Source organism: Leucoraja erinacea, chromosome 17, assembly GCF_028641065.1.
Source record: "Leucoraja erinacea ecotype New England chromosome 17, Leri_hhj_1, whole genome shotgun sequence".
Lineage (NCBI taxonomy): Eukaryota > Metazoa > Chordata > Chondrichthyes > Rajiformes > Rajidae > Leucoraja > Leucoraja erinaceus.
This window is the reverse complement of record NC_073393.1, coordinates 38891206-38909936: the sequence shown is the minus strand read 5'-3', so window position 1 is coordinate 38909936 and position 18731 is coordinate 38891206. Positions and strand designations below refer to the sequence as shown.

At 46.0% G+C, this 18731-nt stretch overlaps 1 protein-coding gene across 1 annotated transcript in view; it reads left to right on the top strand.

Annotated features, from left to right (window-relative positions):
* The window catches only part of cdh31 (cadherin 31), a 46630-nt gene that overhangs the window by 16827 nt on the left and 11072 nt on the right, over positions 1-18731 (top strand). The window contains exons 3-10 of the mRNA XM_055649008.1: positions 3210-3406; positions 3635-3793; positions 5197-5343; positions 6034-6178; positions 13435-13607; positions 14532-14660; positions 15989-16171; positions 18459-18703. Of these exons, the coding sequence (XP_055504983.1) occupies positions 3210-3406; positions 3635-3793; positions 5197-5343; positions 6034-6178; positions 13435-13607; positions 14532-14660; positions 15989-16171; positions 18459-18703 (1378 nt within the window). The remainder of the gene's footprint in view (positions 1-3209; positions 3407-3634; positions 3794-5196; positions 5344-6033; positions 6179-13434; positions 13608-14531; positions 14661-15988; positions 16172-18458; positions 18704-18731) is intronic.

Below are 18731 nucleotides of genomic sequence, written 5' to 3'. Positions count from 1 at the left end.
TAAAAAAGTTAAAAAATCGCATACACGTTTGATGTTGGAAGATTGTCGAGGAAGTGAAGCATGTTCAGAATTGAGTTGCCCTGGGCATTGGTACCAAAATAGTCTGCTCTGGAGATTTGTCTGCTCTGGAGATAACAAAAAGCTTAATTATTCATTCATTGAGAATAAATTCTTTAAGTTTTAAAGCCCAGTCTTGAAATGGCTACCACTCTAAAGTAACAGTTATTTAAAATGCAATTAATTCTCAATTGGCAGAGGATAATGTCTATTTTGGAAGTCAATTTTGTATTTCTTCACTATCATATTCTCTAATGTGGCTCCAGTATGATTCCAGTGGGCATTATAGTGGAATGATCCCGAACAATATTCCACAAGATGAATAAAGATAGCAGCAATTAGAATGGATTTTGTAAATGTGTCATCCTGCCTTTGGGCAAATGTACTTGGAATCTTAGAAATGGTCTTTTCATCCACTCTGATATTTTCCAAGTGCTATTTTTTCATCCACTCTGATATTTTCCAAGTGCTATTTATATTTATAATTGGCCTGCAAACTCGATTGACTAGAAATTAATGTAACATTACTTAAAAAATGTTTTATAATTTGTGCAGGCCTCTTACAAGGATTCTTCACAGCACTGCTGTGAATCTGCTGCAGAGGGAAATATACAGTTTGATTTGGTAGAATGATATGGATGATTAGAATCTTCCATATGTTTCTGCACTTTGCCCATGTAAGTGTCTGTGTAAATCCCTTTTTAAATATAATAGTGAGCTGATTCCACCAGCTCTGGCAGCATAATCTAGATATCGACCACTGTGAGCTAAAACTTAATTCTCCTACTTCCCATCTTAAAACTCTACGCTCCTGTTTTTAATAACCCCCTGTTAGGAAAAAGATTCTGACCATCTACCCCAAGATGGCTATCCGAAACGTCACCCTTCCTTCTCTCCAGAGATGCTGCAGCCTGCCCCACTGAGTTACTCCAGCATTTTGTGTTCATCTTCGGTTTAAACCAGCATCTGCAGTTCCTTCTTTTACATGGCTATCCATCATCTTGGATACTTACCAGGTCACCATTCAGCCTCCTTCACTCTAGGCAAAATAAATCCAGTCTAAACTCTTTCTTTCCCCCCCCCCCCCCCCCTCAAATCTAGGCACCAACCTGTGGAATCTGCCCATTTCAAGCACAATTGCATCTAGCACGCTGTTCTTCAAGTGTGGCCCAATTAGCGTTTTGTAAGGTTGAATCTTCAATAGTCTATTCTATGCCCCAGTATTAACTAATTCTCTTTCCAGCATTTGGGGTTTTACATTTTGGGTTTCCAGTACCTGGAGCTTTCTTGATAATATCTTTGAATGGTCCAATATTAAAGGCTTTGCTCTAATCTCTCTACATAATTAAATATTCTTACCAGGATCAAACACGGGTATGCATTTGCCAAAGTCTGAAACCCCCTCCAGTCATATTACGCCCACAACTGCACGTCCAGGATTTCTCTCGCTTCACCATTGGCAATTGTCAAATAGCACTGAGTGAAAACGAGCCAACTTTTCTACATGATCAAACGTGAGGAGACACAAGCAGCTGCAGTGTGGAACACGAGCTGGTCTTGTTTTGAGGAGGAGTTTTATCTTCCCCCGCCCCCCGCATTAATGTTCTCCCCTCGCTCCCTGTTCATACTGCTGTGGCTCTCTGGATCTAGTGCTTGGCAGCTTGCATGGACGAGAGACCGATCTGAGGGCAGCTCCCTGTAATTGTGGACATTGGTTGGCCGTGTATGTAGGAATGAACTGCAGATGCTGGTTGAAACCGAAGATAGACAGACACAAAGCTGGAGTAACTCAGCGGGTCAGACAGCATTTGATGTCTGCGTCAAATGGGTTTGCCCGTTAGACAGAAGAGGTTTGTGCACCATTGATTGGATTCAGTAAGTAAGGAACTTGAGGGTGTCACCTTGAGGCAAGTGGTCTTTGTCAAAATTTCCCTCAAATTCTGAATAACTGAATCTTTGGAAAAGATATGGGAGCTGATAGCTATGTCAACAGTTTCCCTGATACAAGCAGACAGTGCCCTCCATAATGTTTGGGACAAAGACCTGTCATTTATTTATTTGCCTCTGTACTCCACAATTTGAGATTTGTAATAGAAAAAAATCACATGTGGTTAAAGTGCACATTGACAGATTTTAATAAAGGCCATTTTAACACATTTTGGTTTCACCATGTAGAAATTGCAGCAGTGTTTATACATAGTCTCCCATTTCAGGGCACCATGATGTTTGGGACACAGCAATGTCATGTAAATTATATTTTGTTGCATATCCTTTGCATGCAATGACTGCTTGAAGTCTGCGATTCATGGACATCACCAGTTGCTGGGTGTCTTGTCTGGTGATGCTCTGCCAGGCCTGTATTGCAGCCATCTTTAGCTTATGCTTGTTTTGGGGACTAGTCCCCTTCAGTTTCCCCTTCAGCATATAAAAGGCATGTTCAATTGGGTTCAGATTGGGTGATTGACTTGGCCACTCAAGAATTGACAATTTTTTAGCTTTGAAAAACTCCTTTGTTGCTTTAGCAGTATGTTCCTGGATCATTGTCTTGCTGTGGAATGAACCACCGGCCAATGAGTTTTGAGTTGTGTAGGGGACATGGATATGTGATGATGGGGGTCTGAAACCATCTTCAGACTGGTCCACTCATCTGTGTCCTCCAGAGATGCTGCCTGGCCTGTTCAGTTACTCCAGCACTTTTTTTGGTAAACCAACATCTGTAGTTCCTTGTTTAAGAAGGAACTGCAGATGCTGGAAAATCGAAGGTAGACAAGAATGCTGGAGGAACTCAGCGGGTGAGGCCGCATCCATGGAGCGAAGGAAATGGGCAATGTTTTGGGTCATTAGACCTTATCTCTTGGGGTTTGCATGCTTTCCTGTGCTGTGGGGGCATTGACCCAGTAAGGAACCAACATGACTAATTATGTGAAACATCTATTGAAAGTTGTAGTGTGATTAACCTGTGACCACTGAAATGTGAGTGACTTCTTTTAGTGTCTGAATGCTGTTATCCCTTGTGTTGTGTGTCTAGCAAATTATAATTTAATAAATTCAGTTTGCATGAAGAAGGTGTTCCTTCTGAATGTTCAAGTAGCACTGGGACGAGGTAAATGCTGATAAAGTGTTTAATTGTTCTTCCCTTTTTATTTTTGTAGTTCACTTCAACTGCAGTGATCAAAAGGGTCTGGAATTCCACACGAATGATCCGCATTTCCATGTTCAATCTGATGGAAAGGTGCTTGTCGGAAGATATGTATCGTCAACAAACCAAATAAGTTTTATGATCACTGCACTTAGCGAGACTAAAGATACATGGAAGACTGCCGTCAGCATCCTAATAAATGGCGAAAAGGTATTTATTTATTTTTAAAATTCAAGATGAATGTTTGAATAGTAGTGACCACAATAAATACCAAAGATTTGCAATATTCTAGCATTTTTGAACAATGGAGGTTTGGGAATAGATGAATGGGAGCATTCCAACTTTAATGGCTGGTGCACGATTCTTGGATTTTGAGCAGAAACACTTTCCCGCAACAGGTGAAGTTATTGTAACGAACCACTGCCTTTTGCGTTACAGGTGAACGATTCTACGGGGAGCACACCTGACGTGCCAGTAATTATGTGGCCTTCACGGTTTTATCGCTCTGGGTTGAGACGGTGGAAGCGAGAGTGGGTGATTCCTGTCACCAAACATCCAGAAAATGATGTAGGAACTTTCCCTAAACGAGTTGTACAGGTTTGTATTTAAAACTCAAATTGTAGTGAAGTATCGTTGTCGGAATTGTGGCGGTATTGACTTCAAACTGAGTCAGTTTTGGCTCAAATACTGTTTGGAATTAAGTAGTATAAATAACACAAGCATGAAAGTGGCAACTAAATTATTACCGACTATCTAATCATCAATGAAGCATAGGAATGTAAACCAGCGGAATTTTTTTCCAAATAATTTCATACTTTTTTTTTCCAAATAATTCCACACTTTTTCCAAATAATTTCAAAACAAGAATTGTATCTTAGTGACCCAGAATTTGTAATGTGGAAAACAATGATGCTTTTTGTGCTGTTATGGAGAAAGAGTTCAACCCCACACTGGTGTGCTCCTACAAACAGGCATTGGTCCACACCTGCAGAGGCACAGATATATAATAGTAGAAAGCAGATGAATGGTAGCGATGTCAGTGATTGCCCTTCCACAGAGTGGAATTCTCTGCCACAGAAGGTAGTTGAGGCCAGTTCATTGTCTATATTTAAGAGGGAGTTAGATGTGGCCCTTGTGGCTAAATGGATCAGGGGGTATGGAGAGAAGGCAGGTACAGGATACTGAGTTGGATGATCAGCCATGATCATATTGAATGGCAGTGCAGGCTCGAAGGGCCGAATGGCCTACTCCTGCACCTATTTTCTATGTTTCATTGAATGAGATGTAATGTCATTTTTAGTCGTGTGCTAAAATATAATTATTGCTTAACCACTCTGAACCTGGGTGGCTGTCCACACCTGGCTCCATGCTTGGACACATGCCTTGCAGCTCCTGCCTATCCAGACCCACTTTCTCAATACCCAAATGGCTGATGCTCTGAACCTATCAGTAGTGAATGGGTCTGCGAGCCATGTTTGAGCATTCCAATAGATTTTAAAGATTTTTAAAAAATACAAGAAATAGTTTTGTTTTAAAACATTAAATTATAACAATTCATGCCCACACTTGGGGTTGTCATTTCGATACCTGCACTCCCTGGCATATAATTAAGGACCCAATATGGCCCTTAACTATATGCCGTTGGCACCTTTGCCCCTCACCCTCAAGTCCTGATCTTTTCTTATTACTCTACTAACTGGGGAAGTCGCCACCTCTTTGTTTCCTCATGTTGCATCCTCTTTCCTTGGATTTCCTGTACTGCCAGTTCCCAATTTCCCACCAGGGTTACAGGAATGTTTGTTTCCAACCTGGTTGTCTCCACCTCCACCACCTAGAAAAGACATGGAAATTGGGATGTATTGAACCCTATCGTTCAATGTTAATGTGGTGTCTTGAGGTAATTCACATTTGAGTTTTTTGTTGATTGGTATAGCTTTTCTGACTTGCCATAAAGTGCTTGCAAAACTGTTCTCATCAGATTTATTCTTCTCTCTTAACAGATCAAGTCTAACCAGGCAGATATATATTACGTTATAACGGGCCCAGGAGCAACTGAGCCACCTACTGGGATTTTTACTATAAATAAAGATGATGGTTATATTTATCTGCATAAACCTTTAGACAGAGAACAAAGAGACCAATACAGAGTGAGTATAATCTATATTACTAAAACTCTTCTCTTGTGTGTATGTACATGCATGTCATCTGGGCACAATCGGGTTAATTCCTATTTTCTTCCAAACGCTAGGCCACAGCCATTTTCACACATCCTACTCACATTTTCCCCCCGGAGGCGATAAACACCTTCCCATCGCATTTCCACCTATATTTCTGAACTTTCTGATCTTTGTAATTAAAAAAAACAGCCCAAACTCACCCCGTTTTGAGGAGAAATCCGGCTAACGTCACAATGTACTTGCACGGCAGGAAGGGACACTCCGGGAGGGAGGGGCACTCCAATGCTCGCCATCAACGAGCAATGGCGGCAGCTTCCACCTCTACCCTTTCTACCCCCCCCCCTCCCCCCCCCTCCCTCTGTCTGTTAAGAACCAACTAACTAGCCTGACTATTTTATAAGAGTCTTAGATTTCTGGTAGAATGGTGAAGGAATGTGTAGAAACGAGGAACTGCATTTGCTGATTTACACAAAAGGGCACTGTGTTGAAATAACTCAGCAGGTCCAGCAGCATCTCTGGGGAGCATGGATAGGTGACTTTTTGCATCCCAACCCACTGAGTTACTCCAGCACTCTGTCCTTTATTTCTGAAATAATGTTTTTTTGAATTGCAAGAGGATCACTTCTCTAATGACCACAATTTTTAATCTATCTGAAATAGCTGTTGGCTCATGCCTACGGTCCAGATGATAAGGAGGTTGAAGAGGCAGTGGATGTTCTCATCGAGGTTATTGATATGAATGATAATAGGCCACAGTTTACTGTACCAACTTTCTATGGTGCGGTAGAAGAAGGAGCTACGCCAGGTAAGGCACTTTTCCATCTAATTTCTGAATTGATATTGAATGGCCAATTCTTTATCGGATGAGAATTCCGTGGTGTTTTGAATTGTTATCCCAAATCTACAGCGTAAAGGGCCACTACGGTTCCCTTTTCACCGTTGAAATTTGTCCTGCATGGGTAGCGGAAAGAGAGATTATAGAAAAAGACTGGGTTATTTCTACTGTTAATATATCCTGGTTGGACAAGTGTGGCTAGTTAGGCCAAATGTGGCAATTATTTTCATCAATTTTATTTATCTATTTATTTATTTATTTATTTGCCCCCACCCCCCCCCCCGATGTTTATTTACACACACAAAAAAAAAAAAAGAGAAAGAAAAGAAAGAACCAAAAGACAACAGAAAAAAGCCGCCAAAAAAATAATAATAAAATAAAGATTAAAAAAAAAACGATTATTTTGCCACCAAATTTTTACTTGTTTTCTCTGAACCCATTACATATGTTTATTTATAAAATGAATGAAGGGTTTTGTCGTCTTCAAAGAATCACTGTCCAGAAACAGCCACGACAATTTGCTTTTGTAATGCTTTAGTTGGATAAGCAGACTCGACGCTTCCACATCTAGTGATGTAGTTGCTACAACATTGTACCACAGTTACCGAGTACAATCCAATCGGAGGAATAAGTGAACTTTGGCTCGGTAAACTGATTAAAGAAATTAGGATCCACTTAAAATGCTTATTAGCCTATCCTGGTATTTGCAGTTGGCTCCAAAGGAATTGGCACATGACTGAATCTGCCATGGTTGACACAGACATACTCTGGCTTTCGAAGCTGATTCTGGCAAAGCAAACTATCTGTTTCCTCTCGCGTGGGGAATGTTGCTTTACTCTGAACGCTCCAGTCAAGAGTGCATTATGATAACATATTTACATAGGAAATATTCTTTTAAAAAAGAAAAATTATTTGTATTTTTATTAGAAACAATGTACAGTAGTATAGCCCGTGACATATGACAAAATACATTTAATGTACATCTTCGATTTTAAATTTAACAAGATAAAAATAGAACAAGAGAGAAAGAACGAAAAAGAGAGAGAGAGTGTGAAAGAAATAGTGATGTGTAAACCCCTAGACTAGCATAGTGCAGTCCAGGAGTGAACGAGTAAAAGCCTATAGAAGAGAAAGACGACAAAAAACAAAAATATTAACAAAAAAGGAAAAAAAAATAGACCCTTATGTGTTGATATACCTGCTTCATTTCTCACCACACCCATCACCCTGTTCGTGAATCGGTTTAATTCCAGAGCTGTGTTGCACCATATTATACTTGTAATGAATCAATAAAAGGAGACCATACCTTTAGAAATTACTCTGATTTTCCTGCTAAGACGAGTCGCATATCTTCAAGATGTAGCGACTCAGACATGCTTGTGATCCACATTTTAAGCGTTGGGGTAGATGCATTTTCCAAAATTTAAGTATAGGTTTTTTTTGCCATTGAGAAAACGTCTTTGAAATATAGATAAATCAGAGCAGGCACCTGTTATTCCAAAAATAATTATTTCTGTATTGGGGTCCAGTTTTGTTTTTTACAATTTTGAGAAGATTTCAAAGGTTTCTTTCCAAAATTTATGGAGTTTTATGCAAGAGGCGAAGGAGTGTGCTATAGTTGCTTCTTGGGATAAACATTTGTCACAGATGGGAGACACATTTGGGAAAATGTTGTTCAGTTTAGTTTTTGAGTAATATAGTCTATATAGTATTTTAAATTGGATTAGAATATGTTGTGGCGGCTCCTAAGGGTCATGCCATTATACTGCCGAACCCCTCGGCACAGGAGTGGTGCAGTCCGGAGGCGGTCCTTAGCCGGAGGGTATAAAAGGCAGAGTTTGGGTGCCATCTTTTCCTGGTTTCGTCTTCCCCTGAACCGAGAGGAATTAAAGTAAAGTTCTTCTCAAACTTCGGACTACTTGCCTCATTTTGAGACCCACGCACTACATTGGTGACGCCGACGCTCCATTGGCATCATGATGGAGACAGAACAAAGCCCTACCTCCTCACACAGCCCGACCCTGTCTCTGGAAGCGGTCTCCGTAAAGCTGCCCAGCTTCTGGACCACACGGCCGCTCATCTGGTTCCAGCAGGCGGAGGCCCAGTTCAACCTGCGGGGCATCACGGTCGATGCCACCCGTTTCTATTACCTGGTGGGAGCCCTCGACCAGGATGCGGTGGAAGAAGTATCGGACTTCCTCGCAGCGCCCCCGGACAATAATAAATACCTCGGCCTGAAACAGCTCCTGCTCCAAATTTACGGACTAAGTAGGATGGAGCGGGCAGGTAGGATCCTGCATATGGGTGGCCTGGGCGACCGGCGGCCATCTACCCTCCTAAAGGAAATGGTGGCGTTATTAGACGGGCACACGCCGTGCCTGTTGTTCGAGTACACTTACCTGCATCTGCTGCCGGCCTACATTCGGTTGCAACTCACCGATGCCTCGTTTGCCGACCTTCGGGCCCTCGGGAGGCGCGCCGACGCCATGTGAATGGCGCGCCCTGATGACGTCAGCGCGCTTGTCGTCAGCAGAGACGAGGTCGCGCTGAGGTCGACGCGCCCAGATGACGTCAACGCGCTGGCCGTCAGCAGGCACGCCGGTGACGTCAACGCGCTGGCCGTCGGCAGGCACACCGATGACGTCACCCCAGCAGCTTCTGATTTCCTCCGGTGGGGCGGGGGAGCTGTAGAAGGAGTGACCGCTCCGGCCCGACGGCCTGCACGATTACCCCCAGCGGCAGTGAGGGGTACTGCACCTGCAGTCCAGCGCCAGCAAGCTGCAGGCACCACCAGCAGGGGCAGGCAAGCTCCAAATAGCACCAACACAAGGAGCTGGTGCTATTTCCATCAGCGCTGGGGTGCTGCAGCACGACAATGCCGCCAGCCATGCACGTTCCTCGGAAACGCCTGGGCCGGCTGCCAATAGTCCCCGCGGTGGCCGGCCAAATTCACCACCTTTTCGCTTGGGATCGGCGCTCCGGGACCCGCTTCCTCGTGGATACAGGAGCGGAGCTCAGCGTCCTGCCCCCTTCGCTGGCCGACATTCGTTCCGGTAAGCGGGGGCCCGTCCTCACCACGGCGAACGGCAGCCCCATCCGCACATATGGACTGCGCATGGTTCCCATCGTGCTCGGCTCCTGCCATTTTTCATGGAACTTCACCGTTGCCGACGTCTCCCAACTATTGCTCGGGGCCGATTTTCTCCGGACGCATTCCCTCATGGTGGACGTCGGGCGTCAGCGTTTGGTCAACGCCACTACAATGGAGCCGATCACGTTGCGCTTGGGTCAACCGGTGGGACGGCCACTGTCGTCCGTGGACTCCCGATTCGCACGAATCTTGGCTGCGTTCCCGGACATTCTCACTCCGCAGTTTCATTCAGCAACCCCCAGCCATGGAGTTGTACATTATATCCCGACTACCGGCCCACTACTCCATGCACGAGCACGACGACTGCCACCAGATAAACTGCGTCTGGCACGGCGGGAATTCCGCACGATGGAGGCCTTAGGGATCGTCCGCCCTTCGAGCAGCCCTTGGGCGTCCCCACTCCACGTGGTCCCTAAGTCAAGCGGGGGCTGGCGACCTTGTGGGGATTACCGACGGCTGAACGCTGCAACAACAGCGGATCGATACCCCGTACCTCACATCCAGGACTTCATGGCCCATTTGGCTGGGGCCACATTTTTTTCAAAAGTGGATCTGGTGCGGGGTTATAATCAGATCCCGGTTCACCCGGATGACGTACCCAAGCCGCTATCATCACGCCATTCGGGTTTTACGAGTTTACTCAGATGCCGTTCGGCCTCAAAAACGCTGCACAGGCCTTTCAGCGCCTCATGGACGGGGTTTGTCGTGACCTCGAATTCGTGTTCGTGTACCTGGACGACATCCTGGTGGCCAGCCGCTCGCAGCAGGAACACTGCGCTCACCTTCGACAGCTCTGTCAGCGGCTCAGCGAGCATGGTTTGGCCATCAACCTGGACAAGTGCCGTTTTGGGTTCAACGAAATTGACTTTCTCGGCCACCGCGTGACTGCGCAAGGCGCGGTTCCCCTGCCTGACAGGGTTGACGCCGTCCGTTGGTTTCCCCGCCCACGCACGGTGCGTGGCCTGCAGGAATTTGTCGGCATGGTGGCGTTTTACCATCGTTTCGTGCCATCCGCGGCCCATATCATGCGGCCCCTGTATCAACTTCTGGCGGGTGGGCAGCAAAAGAGCGTTGAGTGGACCCACGAGGCGGAGGCAGCTTTCGACGGCGCGAAGGAGGCCCTTGCTCGGGCCGTGCTGCTGGTGCACCCGCGGGAAGATGCCCCGACTGCTCTCACTGTGGACGCCTTGGAGTCGGCAGTTGGTGCTGTCCTGGAGCAGCTGACAGGCGGAGTTTGGCGGCCTCTGGCCTTCTTCAGTCGGCACCTCAACCGCGCGCAGACCAAGTACAGCGCGTTCGATCGTGAGCTCCTGGCTCTGTACCTGGCTGTGCGCCATTTTCGTTGCTTCCTGGAGTGCCGCCCGTTCACCGCCTACACCGACCATAAGCCGCTCACTTTCGACCTGCAGAAGGTTTCCGACCCCTGGTCCGCACGTCAGCAGCGGCAGTTGGCTTACATCTCCGAATACACCACAGCCATCCGCTACGTCAAGGGGAAAGAGAACCGGGTGGCCGAGGCATTGTCCCGCCCTGCTATAAATGCCGTGTTCGAGGTGGCGCCCGGAATGGACTATTCTGCTCTGGCGGCGGCACAGCTCACGGACGACGAGGTGCCCACCTACCGGACTGCCATCTCCGGCCTCCGTCTTGAGGATGCCCCTCTCGGTCCTGGGGGAGTGACAATCCTGTGCGATGTGTCGTCCGGTCAGCCGCGCCCCATCGTCCCTGCCACCTGGCGCCGGAGAGTGTTCGAGGTCATCCACGGACTGGCTCACCCATCAATCCGGGCGACAACGGCACTGGTGGCAGCTCGCTTCATGTGGCACGGTCTGCGCAAGCAAGTTGCCCATTGGGCTCGCACCTGCATCCCATGCCAGACGGCAAAAATCCAGCGCCATGTCCGCGCACCTCTCCAGGAGTTCGGTCTACCTCACCGGCGGTTCGACCATCTCCACGTGGACATTGTGGGGCCCCTTCCACCGTCCCGGGGCATCACCCACCTTTTGACCATGGTGGACCGCTTCACGCGGTGGCCGGAGGCTGACACCTCATCGGCTACGTGTGCTCGTGCGTTGTCCGCGCACTGGATTGCTCGCTTCGGGGTGCCGGCGCACATCTCCTCCGACCGGAGGCCACAGTTCACCTCCGAGCTGTGGTCAGCCATGGCTCGCTTGCTGGGGGTGCAGCTGCACCACACCACGGCTTACCACCCGCAGGCTAACGGTCTGGTGGAGAGGTTCCACCGGCAGCTGAAGGCGGCATTGAAGGCACGACTCAGCGGCCCGGACTGGATGGACGAGTTGCCGTGGGTCATGCTGGGCATCCGGACCGCCCCCAAAGAGGACTTGGCCTCATCATCGGCGGAGCTGGTGTACGGGTCGACACTCACAGTGCCCGGGGAGTTCGTGCCGTCGGCGCCGGAGCAGCAGGAAACGCCCTCCTCCACCCTTCAACGCCTTCGCGAGCGAGTTGGCAGGCTCGCACCCGTCCCGACGTCCCGCCATGGGACATTTCGCCCACACGTGCCAATGGCCCTCACGGACTGCCCATACGTCTTCCTGCGCCGTGATGCCCACCGGACGCCACTCCAGAGGCCGTACGAGGGCCCGTTCCGGGTGCTGGAACACGGGCAGTCGACTTTTGTCCTGGACATGGGGGGCCGGCCGGAGGCCGTGTCGATTGACCGTTTAAAGCCGGCGCACCTGGACATTGACCAGCCGGTGCTGGTTGCTCAACCTCGGCCCCGAGGGCGCCCCCCCTCACGATTCCCTCCACCTGTCACTCCACCTGTCCTCCCGCCGGCCCCTCGACCTGTCCCTCCACCTACGCCCCCGCAAGCCCCGGTATCTGCTGACATCCGCACGCGGGCCGGCCGGGTCGTGCGCCCGCCGGTGCGTTTTGTGCCTCTGGTTCTGGGGGGGGGTCCTGTGGCGGCTCCTAAGGGTCGTCCCATTATACTGCCGAACCCCTCGGCACAGGAGTGGTGCAGTCCGGAGGCGGTCCTTAGCCGGAGGGTATAAAAGGCAGGGTTTGGGTGCCATCTTTTCCTGGTTTCGTCTTCCCCTGAACCGAGAGGAATTAAAGTAAAGTGCTTCTCAAACTTCGGACTACTTGCCTCATTTTGAGACCCACGCACTACAATGTCTTACATTAATCGAACAGTTATGTATATATAGAAGATATTTTTCCCATCTGTCTTTGGGAATTTTTAAACTTAATTCCTGTTCCCATACATAGGAAATATTCTAAGGGGCTTCAACAGGATAGATGCTTTTCCTCCTAATGGGGCAAGCTGGGCAGCACAGTGGCACAGTGGTAATATTGCAGCCTTACAACACCAGAGACATGGGTTCGATCCTGACCACTTGTTGCTGTCTGTGCCACGTGGGTTTTCTCCAGGTACTCCGGTTTCCACCCACATTCCAAAGATGAGCAGCTTTGTAGGTTAATTGGCTTCTGTAAATTGTCCCTAGTGTGTTGGATAGGACCAGTGTATGGGTGATCGTTGGTCGTCATGGACTTGGTGGGTCGAAGGGCTTGTTTCCACACTATCTCTAAACTCAAAAACCAGGTATGAGGTTATCTAGTCTAGATGTAATCGGGAGGAATTGCTTCTGATGGGTGTGAATGTTTAGAATTGTTTGCTCCAGGGAGCCATTGAGTTGCATTTAAAACGGAGGTGTTGGGTAGTGAAGAAAGTGTGAGGAATGGGTAGTAAAGTGCCTTGGAACATTGTGTTGGAAGCAGGTTCTAGGGTGTGTGAACTTCTGCAGTTTCTTGTGGTGCAGTAGTTTAAATTAACAGTGAGGCCTTTACTTCATCCAGTTCTATCTAATTGTGTCATGCTCTCATATTAGTATTTTGGAGTATTGTTTCTTGTACACTGAATAATCCTGCAGATTTTTATCATAAAATGTGTTTATGACAATGGGGTTGATGAGATTGCAGTATTGCTGGTTTGTTGAAAAATGCTGACATGTCTGTATCTCAGTTTTTAAACCTAATATTTGCCATGGGCTTGGGAGTAAAATGTCTGCGTCTATATTGATGTAATTTAATGTACATTTGTTGGTAGGTACTGCAGTCATGAACTTGACAGCCACGGACGCAGATGCGAAAGATACTGAGAATTCTATGATCGGATATTCCATTAAGGATCAAGAACCAAAATTTCCTCTGGCACGTATGTTTACAATTAGTTCTAAAAGTGGACTGATCAGTGTGCTGCAAGCAGGTCTGGATCGGGAGGTGAGTTTACATTTCACTGCAGAGTTTGTAGGTGAAAATATTAACTCTTATTTGAAGCATCCCTTTTGTTTTACCTTGGTTTAATGAACAAAGAGTGTGCCTATTTAAAATATTGGGTAGCAGTAGATTTGTAGCCTTGCGGCACAAGTGACCTGGGTTCAATCCTGACTTTCGGATGCAGCCTGTATTTGTACGTAATCCCTGTGGCCGCAAGGGCTTTGGGTGATCTGGTTTCCTCTCGCATTCTAAAGACGTGTAGGTTAATAGGCTTCTGTAAATTCTCCCTAGTATGCAGGATAGAAATAGTGTATGGGTTATTGCTGGTCTGTGCGGACTCGGAGGGCCAAAGGGCCTGTTTCCAAGCTGCATTTCTAAGCTAAATAAATAAACTTCATTCGCAGTGATGCTGAAGTATTGAAGACCAAGGGGCTTGGGGGCCCTTGATGGATGTAGCACGTTTCGAAAAGGGCAATATTCTCTACGTTAGGGACATGTCATTAATCCTTGGGAGATGTTTTTCTGTTGGGATGGCAGAAATTAATGTGGAAATTGTAGACATTTAAAACTGCAAGAATGTTGCCAAATTACAGTTAAAGCTACTGAGAAAGGCGCCGATGGAACATTTAATAGTTGCCATTTTAACTATAGACACTTTATCTGTGGTATTAATTTAATTGGCAGAATTAGCGGGCATTTGGGGGAAAAGATTTTCTCCTGGCGGGCATGGTGAAAAAAATAAACCTTTATTACATTTGAAGGATATTTGGACAAACTATTGAAGGTGGTGCCACAGACCATGGGTTGAGAACTCAAGTGGTTGTCAATAAGTTTTTTTTTTAACCAGCGTAGTTAAAGAATGTGTTGTAATTATCTGACTATGAAGAATACGCTTCAAACATGCTCTTTAATTTTATTTCATTTCAGAAATACGATAAATACACACTTTTAGTTCAAGCAGCAGATATGCAAGGTGAAGGGATGTCTACCACAGCCACAGCAATAATTACTGTTCTGGACAGAAATGACAATGCCCCACAATTTGTGACCACTTCGGTAAAGATTTATTTTTTTTGCATATTTTACCATTTCCCTTTTGCATTTTTAAACATTTCCTGCGGAGTACAAAAAAACAGATCCTTAAACTTGACATGAAATTAATGTTTCTAATTGTTTGAGGTGGAATGTTGAAGCATTGCATAATATCCTGGCCACTTTCACGTGTTCGCCAGGCAAAGGATCTTTTGACTTTGTGAAAGAAGTGCTTGCACCATGTACACTTGGAGTTGGAATTACAAAGTCCCAGACCATCTCTAATCAACTGTGACTTAGAGCGATGCTCCCCTTATCCTTGCGAAATGAAAGCTCATTTGGGCAATATTCAAGAGTATTTTGGGAACCATTCTGTGGTAAATTGTTAGTGGCTTCAGGAGAATGGAGATTTTTCTTCTTGAGATTGGATGGCTGCAAGAAGAGAACAAATTTGGATCCACCCTAGCTTGGGTGTTGAGTTGGAACAGTCTGTAAATCATAAATCATAAAGCCTATTGAATTACGGGATTGAAGGCTTTGTGGCCGCATTTACCGATGATACAAAGTTAGTGATACAAAGATATTAAAGATACAAAGGGGCAGGACTGTAGAGAAGTTAAGGGCTCTGCAGAAGGACTCTGACAGGTTAGGAGAGTGGGCTGAGAAATGCAGTGTAGCAAAATGTGGAATCATGCATTTGGTAGTAGGTATAAAGGCGCAGACTTTTCTAAACGGGGAGAGAATTCAGAAATCGGAGATGCAAAGGAACTTGGGATTGCTGGTGCAGGCTTCCCAAAAATCTAACTTGCAAGTCGAATCGGTAGTAAGCAAGGGGAATGCAATGCTAGCATTAACTTTGAGAGGGCTAGAATACAAAAAAAACAAGGGTGTAATGCTGAGGCATTATTAGGCATTGGTCAGACCGTGTTTGGAGAATTGTGCGTTGTTTTGGGCTCCATATCTGAGGAAGGATGTGCTGGCATTGGAGAGAATCTGGAGGGGGTTTATGAGAATGATCCCAGGGATTATTAGGTTCATGTGATGTGCATTTGAAGGCACTGGACCTGTACTCGCTGGAGTTTGGATGGATAAAGGGGACTTCATTAAAAATATCCATTGACTTGGCCTCCACAAGCTTACTTGTGGAGGCCAAGTCAATGGATATTTTTAAGGTGGAGATTGCTAAGTTCTTGATTAGTATATGTGTCGAGAGTTATGGGGAGAAGGCAGGACACTAGGATTGAGAGGGAAAGATAGATCAGCCATGATTGAATGGGGGTGTAGGCTTAATGGGCAGAGTGACCTAATTCTGCTCCTACAACTTGTAATAATGACTATTTTTTTAATTGCAGGTTACTGTTAATGTTCCAGAAAATGAAGTGGATTATGATGTATCAAGACACCCTGTAACTGATGCCGATAAGGCAGATACACCAGCCTGGAAAGCAAACTTCAGTATAATCTTTGGGAATGAGAGACAGCAATTCACTGTGGAGACTGACTTGGATAATAATGGAATCCTTAAATTGATAAAGGTATGGCACTCCAGTCCACTGATAACCACACATTTTTGTATGTTGAGATGGGATTTGGGCAGTTTTGGAACGGCTGCAATATTGGCATCTCCTGATAATGTGGAAAATTGCCTTGATGTCCTCTCCATGTTAAATGGAAATACTGGTGTAAATAACATTTGATTAACCAAACCCAGTCAGGCCAACAATATGGTAGTTTTGCTGTCACGAAAGGGCAGGAAATGGGCCTTATTACATGGTAATAAATAACATCACATGCTCATTGAATCTTGGTTTAATTATCAGCAGAGAGGCACAAAATGATGGAGTAACTCAGCGGGATAGGCAGCATCTCTGGAGAGAAATAATTGGCGACGATTCGGGTCTCGTCCCTTCTTGACTCTTGTCACTTGACACCGGATCTGAAAAGGGCTAAATCCCAGAGATATAAGGGATGCCACTTTATTGGCCCAAATCACACCTCATTCACATAAGGGAAGATCTTTGTGGCTTGCAATTGAAATCCGGCTTTTACTTCCCACCCACCACGCTAGGACTGCTGCAGATGTCCCTTCGTGTTCTATGATCAGTCATTATATACTGCTGCCATAATAAGGTCACATGTGGGGCCATCCACGTATTTCCACGGCAAACAATGTCCAGAATTTTTTTGCTATACAGAATAAAAGTGCATCAGTTCATGTCTGTGTGTGGCAGTATTTAGACAATCATGAAAATAGGCTGCAAACATGTATTTAACATTCATGTCACATGTGCAAGGCAATAACGATCTTGCAATGAGACGTTTGGAGCATTCTCTTGACACGACTACAGAGTTTGTGCAAAAAAATCCCTTGGGACGGGGGAGTGAACTAGGGCAGTCTTGAATACCGTGGAGTGGTCAACAGGTCAATGAAGGACTCAACTAGACTACTTTGAAGCTGGTGTGACTTGGGTGGGGGAGGGATGGAGAGAGTGAATGCAAGGGTTACTTGAAGTTAGAGAAATCAATGTTCATACCACTGGGTTGAAAGCTGCCCAAGCGAAATGGGAGATGCTGTTCTTCAAATTTGCGTTTGGCCTCACTTACACAATGGAGGAGGCCCAGGACAGAGGCGGCAGTGTGGGAAGGGGAATTGTGTTTGGCAACTGGGGGATTGGGTATTGAGCAAAGGTATTTCCCAGTCTATGTTTGGTCTAGTTAATTCTTCCTGCTTGCCATTGTGAAGCAACACGGTGCTTTTGGCTCTGTGATCAAATGGTACTTTCTAAAAGCATTTTGTTGGGATATTCCCTGTAGTTTTTGCATATTTAATTGTATTTGTCAATGTGACTTTTTCATTTATCTCACATATTTTAGTTTAAATTGTTTTTCATGAAGAGATTGCAGGGTGACTTGGACAGGTTGGGAGGAGTGGGCAGATGCATGGCAGATTAAGTTTAATGTGGATAAATGTGAGGTTATCCACTTTGGTAGCGAAAATAGGAAGGCAGATTACTATCTAAATGGCGTCAAGTTGGGAAAAGGGGAAGTACAACGGGATCTGGGGGTCCTTGTTCATCAGTCTATGAATGTAAGCGTGCAGGTACAGCAGGCAGTGAAGAAAGCGAATGGCATGTTGGCCTTTATAACAAGAAGAGTTGAGTATAGGAGCAATGAGGTCCTTCTGCAGCTGTATGAGGCCCTAGTGAGACCACACCTGGAGTATCGTGTACAGTTTTGGTCTTCTAATTTGAGGAAGGACATTCTTGCTATTGAGGGAATGCAGCGTAGGTTTACAAGGTTAATTCCCGGGATGGTGGGACTGTCATATGCTGAGAGAATGGAGTAGCTGTTCTTGTACACTCTGGAGTTTAGAAGGATGAGCGGGTATCTCATTGAAATGTATAAGATTGTTAAGGTTTTGGACACACTAGAGGCAGGAAACGTGTTCCCGATGTTGGGGGAGTCCAGACCCAGGGACCACACACACACTACAGTTTAATAATAAGGAGTAAGCCATTTAGAATGGAGACGAGGAAACACTTTTTTCTCACAGAGAGTTGTGAGTCTGTGGAATTCTCTGCCTCAGAGAGCGGTGGAGGCAGGTTCTCTGGATCCTTTCAAGAGAGAGCTAGATAGGGCTCTTAAAAATAGCAGAGTCAGGGGATATGGGGAGAGAGCAGGAACGGGATACTGATTGGGGATGATTAGACGTGATCACATTGAATGGTGGTGCTGGCTCGAAGGGCCGAATGGCCTACTCCTGCACCTATTGTCTATAATGCTTAATCAATATATCACTTTTTTTTAAATTTTCCAATGCAGCCCCTGGATTTTGAGAAGAGCCCAACGCATATGGTGACAATTGAAGTAAGGAATCGGATACCTTTCACTGATACCCCATCACTCTCCTCAGCTACAGTAACCATCAACGTGATTGATGTCAATGAAGCGCCAATATTTACTCCAGAAACAAAGACTAGCATGCACCCTGAGAATCTACCGGTTGGCAGTACTGTCACCGCATGCAAGGCAAAGGACCCAGACAGTGCACAGCACCAAATTGTTAGGTATGAAATAGAAATGTGGGAACACCTC